We start from the raw sequence: 13116 nt of genomic DNA, 5'->3' as shown, positions 1-13116 counted from the left end.
TTAAAAAAATATCAAAAGAAGTCCCTTATATTAAAAATACTTTTCCCCCATCATTATTATTGTAAATAATATTTGATTAGTTTTAATTAAGTTGCATCAACTTTAATTAAATTACAATATTTTTTTATCAATATTTGAGCCTTCTAACTATATTTTCATCCTTTTTATTTTTATTTTTCCTCTTGTGATGATGATAAGTGATTTTTTTCTGAGTTTGCCCTGAAATTTAGCTTATTTTTCAACATGCCCTCTAGGGTTTCGAATTTTGGCATTTAAGGGTATGAAATAATTATTTAATAAAATATGTTTGGAAATCTCTGGAGGGAATTTGAAAATTTTAAAACTCTGAGGGATATCTTTATAAAAATATAAATTTAGGGTGTAGATAAAAAATTTTCCTTATTATTTAAATCGTCACTCTCAAATAGCGTTTGTTATTTACGATTCTTTTATGTTCCATCGCCTCGCTCGTAGTTGTCGCATCGTCGTTCCCGATCTTTCTGTCGCGCCCTTTGCTAGGGCGCCGCTGCCGTCAGGGAAGCAGAAGAAAGGCGAAAGGTCGAAGCTTCGCCGCTCTTCGTCAACACCCCTGCTCGCCTGATCCGATCCCGGTGAATAAATTTCTACCATTCTCTTCTTCACCCCCGCTGTTCATCTCGTCTTCTATTTCTGTCTTCGTTCGTTGGTTAATTTTTTTCGTGGTCCCATTTTGGGTGCGATTTCGCTTTGCGCTACGCCTTTCCAAGGGATTGCGAAAAAGTTGGGAGCATGGGTTGAATCGCCTGCCATTTGAATTTTTTTTGTTAAACTCGTTTGATGATTTGGGAGTGCTACGATCTTCGTCCTGTTTTTCGTATGATAATAATTTTGTCATGCGCGGTGAATATGACAGATGGGGTACATCGGGCAACATGGAGTGGCGACGCTTCACAAGTACAAGTACAGCGGCGTGGACCACTCCCTGGTAGCGAAGTACATCTTGCAACCCTTTTGGACCCGCTGCGTGACGTTTTTCCCTCTTTGGATGCCGTAAGTTCTCTGCTTCACCTGGTAATTGCCATTTATCTGTTACGTACCTAGTTTCCAGACCAAGTACTTAGATTATAGTTTTTTTTTTCTAGATTAAGTTGTAATTATAGTTCTTCTTAGTTTGTTTGAAAATTTTCGCATCTCTTAATTCGTTAGTTTTTGTTTTAGGAAGAGAATCTTGTAATCTTTATAGTTAGTCAATCCATGATGATCCTTCCTTGGAGTCATTCGCTTGTACTATGTTACACCTTGAAAATACTGAAGCCCTTTAGCAAGGACAGATGATTAAGTAGGAAAAATTAATACTAAATTATCTGTGCAATTTACAATAATTATTCCTGTATTTTTTTAGATATTGTGAGTGTATTTTCCACGTTATTAGATTAGATTATATTTCTTTCTAATGCTTGTATTAGAAGCAATTACGTTGCTTTAAAAATTTAATTTTGTATGAATTTTCAATATTAATGTGACTTATTGCTTCTATTTTATCTTTTCATATTGGGATGCTTTTCCAGACCAAACATGGTAAGAGGACAACTGACTGTACTTGATCATTTTTTTTTATTTTGAGATTTCAGATCCTTCCTTTCTTTCTTGCTAAGGACTGTAACTCTGTTATGTGTTCTTCAGATAACTCTTACAGGATTTTTGTTTCTACTGATATCTGCACTTCTTGGTTATGTAAGTGAAAATCACCTAATTTCCCTTTTGGTCCTCATACATAATTTCAGTTTTGTTAATGTTTTAACTTTTAACAACTTGTTTTATTGGATAATTTTTTCCTATCAGAAATTTGCATCATCCAAGGAATCTGCTAACCAAACCATGACATTTTGTGAGGGCTTGAATATTGGTGTTAGAACTTAGAACTTATAATGTACAGATCATACATTTAGAGTAACTCTATGAATAATTAATACCAGTACACACAAAACTGGGTCATTGAAAAACATGAAGAAGTTGAACTGAACCTCTTTTCTAGGTATTCTTATATTCAATGGTGTTAACTTTTATCTTCCAATGCCGCATCAATTTATTTATGTTCTCTACTAAGGTTATGATGCTTTCACATAGCTATCTGAGTAAATGGAAGCTATCTGTTATTTTGTTACCTTGTCAGCTGTTTAGATAAGAGGGAAGTGGACGACCTTCCCCCTTGGTTGATCAGTTGCCTCTGCTTTTAAAGATGACAGAAAAAGAACCAGTATTTCTTTATTAGTTTAAGCTTGTAGGTAGACGTTTCACAAGAGTTTATTCTTGCAACTACTATGTTTATATTACTACATGGCATAATTATCAGTTTTCTTATCAAATTTGTTTCACATTTTTCTCATCTGGTTTTGGCTATCATTATACCTGCACCGCACCCTATGTTGATAGTTATTTGTTCATCATGTCTACTAATTATTTTCTGTGTGTGAATTCTGCTTTGCCTTTGTGCTGGACACCGTAACTACTCTGGAATCTGGACTTATGCCTATATCTTTTTCTGTATCCAGCTTATGCAATATTTTTGTTAGCCTTTGTTCAATATTTTACATGTTTGTGCTATTGTTCACAGATATATTCACCTCGTCTTGATACTGCTCCACCAAGATGGGTGCATCTTGCCCATGGCTTACTTCTATTCCTATATCAGGTATGGGGTTTTTGAGAATTATTGTGACAGTTTGCATGTGCGTGTCAAATTCTGCAATTGATCATAAAATTGTGCAAGTGATATCAGTTAAACAGCTTCTCTATGGTTACCTTATGTGCCTAATAGAAGATAAAGGCAAGGATTCTTGCTGGCATTTCTTGGTATGTCAGGCACATACTTTGCTATGTTGCTTGTGCAACAACAAAACAAAGAGTAAATAAAGAGAAAAAAATGAATAAAGTAATAAGTTAAGCATCTTTAATGTTTCTGTCATTGATGTCACCTTCATTTCCTTTAGCTGCTAGCATGGTGAGCAGTTTGATTGATTGTTTGGTCAAAGAAGAAGAAGAATTATTATGTATAAGTGTTGGTTAAGAATTTCCATATCAGTTACTTTTCACTAGCATGGTTGAACTTTGAGAATTTCATCAAGATTGTGTGCGTTGAATCTCTGTAATTATACCTTCTTTTTTTAAACTTTTGGGCCAAGTCTTTTTATTTTATCTGTCAACTGTGGAATCGATTTATGCTTGTATTTGTTTTGTCAATATCTTCTTTCTGAAGTGAATTTTGCAATTCTGTGTGCTTCTAAGATAACTGTTATTGCATCTTGTTAGTAACACTTTCATAATTATCCTCCTTTTCACTTATGCTTTGTTTACCCGAAGGATGGATTAGGGAAAGGATGGATTGCGGGAGAGTTAAGATACTTCCTCCATTTACTTGATGCAAAATTAGGGAACGAACAGATTCAAAATATGTTGGTTGATCAAATTTGGGCCAAGTTTTCATCCACTTGAAATCTGGGAAATGGAGTTCTTTTTCCTCCCAAGCAAAGCTCTCTGGTGAACCAACAGGAGCCAACAGTGAGCTTGTGGTCTGGCTGCGATGTTGCAAGTTAGCGAATGCGAGCTCGTGGCCCTGACCTAGCCGTGATCTCGTGGCCAGGTCACTGAGTTCCTTCTTTCCCTCTTTCTTTCATTTTCTTTTCCATGGTGGATCTGTTTCCACAGGTGATCTTTTTCCCTCCTCTATCCACTCTCTCCCCCTCTCCCTCTCTGGGGTAAACAGAGCATTAGATCCAATTTTTCATGCATGGTATTTTTGTGTGGTCCTATTTTGAAGATAAACTACTCCAGTTGGAGTCGCTACTGTTCTCAATTGATTCTGTCATTGTAGGACTGTTTTGCAATTGTTGTGTTGATTTGATTGTGCCTTTCACTTGATGCTTGTATGCCTACATTTATATATTTTCTTCTTCACTTGTGTCTTATAGTATTCTTGCTTTTGACTAACTTCACATGCCAAAATATATTTTGGTTCCAGACTTTTGATGCTGTTGATGGTAAACAAGCTAGGCGTACCAATTCATCTAGTCCTCTGGGAGAACTTTTTGATCATGGTATTTATTCTACCAGAATGGTTAACCTGATTAATTTATGATTTGTTCTTATTCTTAAAACTTTAAAACTATGTGATCGCAGGATGTGATGCACTTGCTTGTGCTGTATGCTCTCTCATCTTATCTTTTTATGTTAACCTATAGTCTTCGTATTATGTTATCATTTGTGATCTTCATTTTTTTTCTTTTCACTAGTTTGAAGCCTTGGCATTTGGGAGCACTATTATGTGTGGCAGGTCAACTTTCTGGTTTTGGGTGATTGCAGCTATTCCATTTTACTTTGCAACATGGGAACAGTGGGTTCTTCTTCTTAGATCTTGATATTCATTCATTTGATTTTTTTTAGAGTTAAGGTTTTTTGTACTTTCTGAAGTATCCCTTTATTTGGTCATCATCTGGTTTAATCATGCCTTACATTATGCATGGTACCTATGGTGGATTGTTTAATGAAAATGATCTCAATTTGATGTCCTTTGATACCTAATTTGCTTGTGTTTCTTTTCATAAGCAAGTTTGACCATGTTCTGGGTGTTGGGTCTAACACTGAATCCCATGAAGTGTATTCGTTTATTATGGAACTTCATGACTATCAGCCAGTTAATGTCTCAAGTTAAATCTTTGATATGACTTTATAATGCATCAGATTTTGAAATATCCAGCTTAAAACGTTCATCATGCTGCAACTATCTGAGACAAGAAAGTATCTTTTGCATTAGTAGAAGAATCAGATCTAAATATATATGGGTGTTTGTTTAAAAAAAAACAGATCTATTTTGATGCTGGTTAGCTATGTTCCATGATATGTTGGACCTCATTAAATATGTTTGGCAAATTGGCTTTTGTCATAAATGGTTGTCTAGGTTTCAGGTGATTTTTACATCTAGATATTGTAGGATATGGTTTTCTTGCTATTATTATGTTTGATAGCAGTTCAGTTATTGATGTTTTTTATTTTTATTTTACCAGCTTCTTTACAAATACACTCATCCTTCCTATACTTAATGGACCTACAGAAGGCCTCATGCTTATCTATGTTTGCCACTGGCTGACATTCTTTTTGGGTATGTGATCTTTGAATTCCATTTGCACTGTGGCAAAAAATATTAGTCTTCTGCCTTTTTCTCAGTTCATTTGTTAGCCACTTATTTTGTGTTGGACTGATCATCTTCTTACAAAATGGTGCTGTGTTCTTTTTCCCTTGTGTACAGGAGCTGAGTGGTGGGCACAGGATTTCCGAAAGTCAATTCCTCTTTTTGGTTGGGTGCCATTTCTTCCTGGTAAAGCTGACACCTTTACATTTTTAAAAGCTTTTTTTTCAAAGAATTTTCAGAAAATTTTTTCCTTGAATTCTGTAATACCATAAGGGCCTAAGTTATTACTTATTATTTAAAATTTACTCTAGTTCTTCAAACATAGGAATAAAGGCCTCTCTGTAGTTGCAATTGTTATCATCAGCAATAACTTTGAGTGATAATTTAATGAGGAAGAATCTTACCATGCAAATTATGTGCTGGTATATGTTAAAATCATCAATCTAAACAATGAATAAAACAACATAATAAATTACTAATTTTTGCTAAGGAAACCTCTCTTGCCAAGAAAGCCATTATGATAAGTATCTAAGCAGATTAAGTATTTGGCAAAAGCCATTTTTCTTGGTTGTTTCTTTCCAAACATCAAGCTGTTATGTGTGAGTTTCCTTAATAAGGCCAATTGATCTTTAAAGACTTTTACTAGGAGCTTCTTTGAGAAATTTTTTTGGGATTTTCTGATACTTTATTAAGTATGTTTTTTGCTAAAAGTTTATAATACAACTTATACCTTGTGATATCTGAATTAAGACTTATTTTGCTACTTGCTGGTATAACCAGAGATCCCAGTCTATGGCATTGTGCTAGTTCTGATGGTTGCTTTTGCTGTGATTCCTACTCTGAGTTCCAAGTAAGTATCCTTTTCTCATGTGTTTTTTCTTGTTCTTCAACCTCGGTATCTTCAGGCTTTCACTTTGCTTACAAATGTATCTTCTGCCATGATACAGGCTATTGTTTTAATTTGAGTAGCCTATTGAAACCATCTTTCTGTTTAGTTTGAGGTTCAGATACTTATTTAATTTTTTTATTTCTATTTCTGTGATGCACTTAAAACATATACAGAAAGACTTGCATGGAGAAGGTGCATATAGTTTTGGTGGTTTCCTCTTTTTTTTTTTTCAACAGAAACTATCTCTAGAAGTTTCAAGAAGCCAATTCAATTTCTCTTTTGCTATTTAAGCAAATAGCTGCAAAATTAACTTCACATCTATTTGGCAGCATTAGCAATGTCCAGAAGGTTGTCCAAGCAAAGAAAGGAAGCATGATTTTGGCCTTAGCTATGGTAATTCATTTGGTTCTAAATCTTCATGGATGTACATCAATATTTGATGAACTTGCTTTTGGGGGTTGAATAATGTGGTTTCTTTTATTGGCAGCTATTTCCTTTTGGCGTGCTCATGGCTGGAGTTCTTATCTGGTTTGTATACGTTAGCACTTAGTTGATTGTTTTATGACATGTAGTTTTAGTGTGTCATGATACCATTCTATTATGATCGCAGGTCATATTTGTCGCCTTCCGACATTATGCGTAATTATCCTCATTTGCTTGTAACTGGAACTGGATTTGCATTCGGATTTCTAGTGGTAAGCATACTAATGATTTGCAGGCTTTTGAACATAGTTGCAACTGTATGCATGTAACTTTTGCTTCCTAGGAGGTGATTGTTATGACATTAACAACGGGGTGTGATTACATCATTATTTTTGTCATATATGCTGTAAAAACTTATCATTTGTGTTGTTCTTGATTTGATTCTACTTCTTGGTAAATAATTCATTGTAAGTTTTGTGAAAGCTATGCTTCAGTTTTGTTAGCATGGAACTTGGAAACTAATATCAATGTTTTGACAGGGAAGAATGATCCTTGCTCACCTCTGCGACGAACCCAAAGGTTTAAAAACTGGAATGTGCATGGTATCTACTTATTCCACCATGCTTATTTACAGATTTTATAGATCTCGCACCTGAGCACTTGAAATCTTCACCATTGCATTCATTAACCTTGAGGAATTTGTTGGTAGCAAAAGCAAAGTAGTATAAGTTGTCCCATAATTATTAACTTGGTTTCTCTCTCTTAACAGTCCCTGCTGTTTCTTCCTCTTGCCATAGCGAATGCTCTCACTGCCAAACTCAACGATGGGTATGTATATACTTTAGGACCGCTAGATTTCAAAATTTGATCTGCTGAGCCAATTGGAATTTTTTTTTAAACATGAGTGTATTCAAATTTTTCTTGCTTGCAGAGCTCCTCTGGTCGATGAACAAGTGGTTCTTGTTTTCTACTGTCTATTCACAGGTAACTACTGTCACTGATAAATTAGTATGTGCACCTTGAAACTATGGAGTATTTTGATTTGAGTCGATTTACTCCCTTAATATCGCCTGCACATAGCCTTCCACATTCCAACTGCTAATGTTCTTAGTTTCAATATCTCTATGAACATCATCTGATGCCATAAAATTTGTTTCATTGCTTGTGCAAACAGTGGCGCTTTATCTGCACTTCGCAACATCTGTCATTCATGAGATCACAAGCGCGCTTGGCATTTACTGCTTCAGGTTCGCTACACTTCCCTTTCGATTCATCTCTCGATTCACCAACACCTGCAAGGGCACATAACTGACTTGGAACAACAGGATAACCAGGAAAGAAGCTTAAGCAATGCTACTCATGATCAACACTCGGCAGTTTCAGCTACAACCATGACACAAAACCTGACTGCACCTTGTTGTTCGTGTTCTCCGGTCGTGCCATTTTGTCAACTTGTTTCGTTTGCTTCGTGGAGATTTTGCAGCAAGTGAAGCAAGATTTCAGTTGAACTAGGGAATATTTCCACTGTTTTTGTATGTTTCCGACCGACAAAGTCTCAGGAGCTAATCTTACGATTGATCGCCCACACCTTTGATTGAGTGGGAAAATAAACTCTTTAATTTAAAAAGTATTTGAAGAACAGATAGATGCTGATGCAGAGCATAGTCATCTTAGCAAACATGGATTGGATATTGTGCAAGTAAATTATTTGATGATGATTCAATATCATAGATTTTGTCCAGTGTAGTGTTCAGATTTCGTTATTTTTGTCAACCGGGCTTGCAAGTATTTTTTGTTATTGATGAGTAATTTGAGAAGGATTTTTAGGATAAAATATAAAATGAGGGGCTTTTCTGTATTTTAAAAATAGGGTGGATTTTTCATTTTGCCTCATTATTATTATATTAAAAATGATAAATTCTAGTTAGTTCCATTGACTATCTCTGGGGTGATCGGTCAGTTCCACGGAAGTTTCTCATCGACCATCAAGATAAAACGGGAAGTGCACGTAACGGTCAACTCAGACGCTCAGCATCCTTTGATTGCGCTCTTCATTTGGAGGAAAATTTTTGTAAATACGTCGTAGTTAGAAATTGAACAACCTAGCACGTGTTTGGCCACATCTCTGAGACAACCTAGATATCTTACCGCGGCATTATTGCCCCAAGAACATTATTATTATTGTATTAGATTATGCAATATGTTGACGGCTAAGGAGATAATTTGAAATTCAAGGCTCCTTTTGAAAAAGGAGGTACATAGTGACGTACAAAATGATTTGTTTTTGAAGAATTTATCACAAAGAATATTTATTTATTTGCGCATATATTGAATCAAAAGTAGTTCGTTGATAAAAAAATTAAAATTAATTTAGTGAAACCAATGCTTTAATAAACAATAAATGGAACAAATCAATTTGATTTAATAAACAATAAATGGAATGAATGGATCAGATTAATCGGAAAAAAAATTAATTGATTTTTTTATGAATTTGAATTTTGTTTAATTTATCAATTTTAAATTATAATGCACATCGGAAAATAATGGCGACAAAACAAGGCACGGAAGCCATTAATGGTAACCAAAGCAACCAAAAGAAGCAACGCCATAGAGAAAGCGAGAGAGGCGACCGCAATCCTGCGCCCCTCCACCACCGTCATTTGTGAGCAATCGATCTACAGAAATCAGATAGGAATTCATCGGATTCGATCTGAGGTCACAGTCCTTTTCCTTAATCGCTTTCGCTGGATTATTATTATTTTTTACTATGGATCCTATTGGATGGATTTCTATCTTGCTTCGTGGTGTTGTTATGGATTTAGATTGTTTGTTTTGATCTTTATTAAGATTAAGTGCGAAAAAAACCTTCTTTCCTTTTATTTTGGCATATGTTTAACCGATTTAGGGCTCTTGATGATTGGGGAATCCATCGAAGCCATGTAGGGCACTATGATTCCTGTGTTCCTTTGTTAAAAAAAAAAAGTTTCTCTCTCTGTTTTTCCCCTCAATCGTAGAGAATAAAAAGGAGTTTGTTCAATTTTGAGAGTTCCTCAAATGGTTCTATGACTTCAGATTTCCCATCGTGGTTAGCTTATTGATGATTCTGGTTTCAGACCTTCAATCATGTTTAAGAACCAGCTTCAAGAGCTTGCGCAGAGGAGCTGCTTCAATTTGCCCTCCTATGCTTGTATAAGGGAAGGGCCGGACCATGCTCCGCGGTTCAAAGCCACTGTCAACTTTAATGGGGAAACCTTTGAAAGCCCAACCTTCTGCTCCACGCTCAGACAGGCAGAGCATGCCGCCGCCGAAGTAGCTTTGAATACCCTCTCAAAGAGAGGCCCTTCTAGGTCACTCGCTGCCAAAGTCCTGGTATGCATCCCAAATGTTGATTGATTTAGATTTACTAATTGCTACCAATAGATAGGTTTGACATCACTATAGGTTTTCAAATTTTAGTTCACATAATTTCATTTACTGATCTTGCCTTCGAGATTATTCATCTCTTGATGAACTACAAGTTCGATAACATTGTCAAATAATTTCACAAATGCTTTGTTTTCCATCTAAATATGTTGAATTAACATCTAAACTACGCTACAAACACGCCTTTCTTTTCTTTTGATTCTCTTGGTCAAGGATATTTTCACCTTACATACCTCTCATGTTTTCTATTTTGCCTTATATTTTGATTTGATAAGGATTATCATTCCATTGGTGGGATTTGGATTTGATAAATGTTATATATACCAGTGCTTCTAACTTTCTGCGAGTTTACTTATACACCAGTTGAAGTTACTTCACAGGAAAGAGCAATAAAATGAAGAGCCTTGTTGAGGAAAACAAACAACTCCTAAGAGGTGCAAGTTAAAGAGGAATTTTGAATTTGTTATAGAATTCTAATTGGGATGAAACATAATTTGTTTATGATGATGATGCTCCATCCACATCAGGCACATGAAGTTAATCAAAGAAACTTCTCACTTTCTATATTCTAGATTGCAATGATTCGAAATTTTTAATGGACATAATAATTTGTTGCTCTTATTATCAATGATCTTCATACAAAAAGTTTGATAGAATACCAAATAGGTGGCATGTTCTTTTCTCTGTCAGGATGAGACTGGAATCTACAAGAACTTACTACAAGAGTCAGCTCATAAAGCTGGACTGAAGCTGCCTGTGTATACGACTGTTCGATCTGGACTTGGTAATACACCAATTTTTACCTGCACAGTTGAGCTTGCAGGAATGAGTTTTATTGGAGAACCTGCCAAGACCAAGAAACAGGCTCAAAAGAATGCTGCTATGGTTGCCTGGTCCTCACTGAAGCACTGTGAGTAATATTTACATGTTTAGCAAACAGAACTCAGAATCTCAACCTTTTGATTTTGGTTGATATTCGATGTTTTAGTTATCTTGATTTGGTAGGGAAAAAATTCAGTTACTTTGGTTGATATTTTAGATCCTTTGGACAGTGATCCTCTCATTGATGATTGCAGTGTCACATTCAGGAACCTCTTCTCCCTCTACATCTTCACATTTAGAAACTGAAGAACAAGAACAGATGGTCGTGGCTAGAGCCCTTGCAAAACTGCCTCAATCAGAAGAAAGCAGCCCATCATCATCTCCAAAACAGCGAAGCCAGCAAAGACCTTCTTCTTGGCGAAACCCGCATCCAACTTCCAATCTGTGCTTCTACCCCATGCCTCCCCAGAACTGGGTGTACCCTAACATCGCACCTGAAGCAGCGATGTACCAAATGTGGCATCAAGCACCTCCCCTGCATGCCAGGGATCCTACTTTTATCCCAGTTCAGCAAAGTGTGTACCAGCCAAATCAAGTTTCATTCTTGCCGTCCGTCGATCAAAACCGGCTTAGTTCTCCGTATTTGCCGGTGTACTTCTCGGACTATTCTGCCTCGGTTCCATTCGGAGGTCGATATCCGGCACTCCTGGGTAAGACACACGAGAAGGATGGCCATGGAGAAAGGAAAGAAAGTGGAAATTCTCATTCATCAGATGTTGCAGATTCCTCTCTTCCATTCCGCAGTTCTGATGCATCAACTACTCAGAAGCCACTTCAAGATGAAGAAGAGAAATGTGCGTCCTGTGGTTTCAATTCTGATCAATTTGTTGTTTCATGCCCTTTCGCAGCAGCTCGAGGCTCGGACGATCTTAGAGAGCCTCAGGACATGAAAGCTGATCGAAGAAGCCAAAGGAAAACATTCGGTTTGTTGCCGAGAGATTGGTCTCCTTCAGCTCCAAGCCACTCTTTGATCTGTGACCGAGACTTGAATTCCATAATCCCTGCACTTCATGGAGTTCATCCGGTACCATCGACGAACTCTTCTTATGAAGACGGGGAATTCAGAACTCCATCATCTTTGCGTCCATCTGGTCCTAAAGGTTCAGCATCGAGAATTCAAACAGCTATTCCTGTATGTTCAGCTAGGTCTTCCCCGTGTTTTGTGCCTCCGCCTGTTACTGTGAGATCGGCCATACCAGTTTTTTCAGCTCCGCCGGCGGCGATGAAACCGGAAGCGAACCAGAAACCTTACCACGAGAAGGAGATAATATCAGATGTCGGTGCTAAATTTGTTAACCTCCGGATATGAGCCAACAGTTCGTCTATCATTCGGGAAGCAGCTTACAGAACTTGTCGAATCTGATTCGGTAGGTTGAACTCATGTTTCGGAAATGACGATTTCTTACTTGATATGGAACGAGTTCTTTCCTCTGCAAAATCTCTCCGACACCGTTTGACGATGATCTGTCTCCAAAATACAGGATCTTGAGCGAGAAACCGAGGGCGATGACGAAGTGGCGCACATCACGACGAACACCAACAAGATCATCTGCTGATTGCTTCCTTCTCGGGACATCCAGATGACATCCTCAGGTCGACAAATCTCGAGCACGGGGCGGGCGGCGGCGGCGTCGAGATCGCCGATCACTTCCTTCACCAGAAAGCGACGGATTTGACCAAACACGAGGTCGCTCTGTTTTTTTTTCCAGATAAGAACTCGACATCATACTAGTTTTTATAGCGGGGTGAAAAATTAAATTGACACCCTCGAAAATTTACTTATTCTTCAAAATGTCCTTATCCTCGACAAGTTAGTCACCGGAATAATTTAATTTTATTAAAGTATGCATATGAAAATCGAAGAATAATTTTTTGAAAAATAAATTTTTTTATATAAAGTAATAATTATATTTATTGGATTATTAATAATTTATCTTATTATAATGACTGTTTGAGCTTCGTTTTGAGCATCCTAAATTGTTTAATAAATGAGTTTAAACAAATGGCTTTTGGATCTTGGTCAAAAAGTTTTTGGATTATTCGAAACTATTATTAACTAGATCTATCTCTCCACATGATTAGTGGACAAAATAGACACTGTGAACCATCTACTTAAAATCGAAATTAAACTTAATTAATTAATAAAACTTGGTATTGTTTTTTAAAAATTTTCTTCTTGGCCTTCCACTCATCAGTTATCGTTTCGTCACTCTCACTCAATTATTATTATTATTATTATAAATAAATAAATAAATAAATAAATTGACCTTCCACAATATCACTTGTAAGATAAAAAAGGAAATTAAATATAAACATATGAAATAATTGGCCTTCT

General features: G+C 36.5%; 2 protein-coding genes across 3 annotated transcripts; both read left to right on the top strand.

The window, feature by feature from the left end:
* Nucleotides 1-459: 459 nt before the first annotated feature.
* LOC141847260 (choline/ethanolaminephosphotransferase 1-like) lies at nt 460-8217 on the top strand. The gene is made up of 19 exons (XM_074735255.1): nt 460-611; nt 893-1029; nt 1548-1557; nt 1663-1713; nt 2594-2671; nt 3998-4073; nt 4156-4178; nt 4269-4369; nt 5040-5134; nt 5282-5350; nt 5945-6014; nt 6383-6446; nt 6541-6581; nt 6664-6748; nt 7016-7078; nt 7246-7304; nt 7408-7460; nt 7651-7723; nt 7802-8217. The coding sequence occupies exons 2-19, from the start codon at nt 893-895 to the stop codon at nt 7821-7823; spliced, it is 1170 nt and encodes a 389-aa protein (XP_074591356.1). The 5' UTR covers nt 460-611; the 3' UTR covers nt 7824-8217.
* Nucleotides 8218-9069: 852 nt separating this feature from the next.
* On the top strand, nt 9070-12520 carry LOC141847658 (double-stranded RNA-binding protein 2-like). 2 transcript variants are annotated; one of them, XM_074735716.1, is made up of 5 exons: nt 9070-9191; nt 9590-9845; nt 10590-10809; nt 10976-12148; nt 12263-12520. In XM_074735716.1, the coding sequence occupies exons 2-4, from the start codon at nt 9600-9602 to the stop codon at nt 12088-12090; spliced, it is 1581 nt and encodes a 526-aa protein (XP_074591817.1). In that variant the 5' UTR covers nt 9070-9191; nt 9590-9599; the 3' UTR covers nt 12091-12148; nt 12263-12520. The 2 variants fall into 2 exon arrangements, with proteins under 2 accessions (XP_074591817.1, XP_074591816.1); XM_074735715.1 differs by lacking the exon at nt 9070-9191 and adding an exon at nt 9373-9415.
* Nucleotides 12521-13116: the final 596 nt, after the last annotated feature.

Source organism: Curcuma longa, chromosome 16, assembly GCF_044706935.1.
Source record: "Curcuma longa cultivar G26 ecotype Majalengka, Jawa Barat chromosome 16, ITB_CL_G26_1.1, whole genome shotgun sequence".
Classification (NCBI taxonomy): domain Eukaryota; kingdom Viridiplantae; phylum Streptophyta; class Magnoliopsida; order Zingiberales; family Zingiberaceae; genus Curcuma; species Curcuma longa.
The sequence above is the reverse complement of the archived record's forward strand: the minus strand, read 5'-3'. Positions and strand labels throughout refer to the sequence as shown.

Bases quoted from the DNA above. Each gene is read 5' to 3' on its own strand.
- LOC141847260 (XM_074735255.1), top strand. From the start codon at position 893: ATGGGGTACATCGGGCAACATGGAGTGGCGACGCTTCACAAGTACAAG. The intron at 6,582-6,663 runs GTTTGTATACGT...TTATGATCGCAG, and splicing joins ATGGCTGGAGTTCTTATCTG to GTCATATTTGTCGCCTTCCG. The intron at 7,724-7,801 runs GTTCGCTACACT...TTGGAACAACAG, and splicing joins CTTGGCATTTACTGCTTCAG to GATAACCAGGAAAGAAGCTT.
- LOC141847658 (XM_074735715.1), top strand. From the start codon at position 9,390: ATGATTGGGGAATCCATCGAAGCCAT. The intron at 9,416-9,589 runs GTAGGGCACTAT...TTCTGGTTTCAG, and splicing joins GGGGAATCCATCGAAGCCAT to ACCTTCAATCATGTTTAAGA. The intron at 9,846-10,589 runs GTATGCATCCCA...TTTCTCTGTCAG, and splicing joins CACTCGCTGCCAAAGTCCTG to GATGAGACTGGAATCTACAA.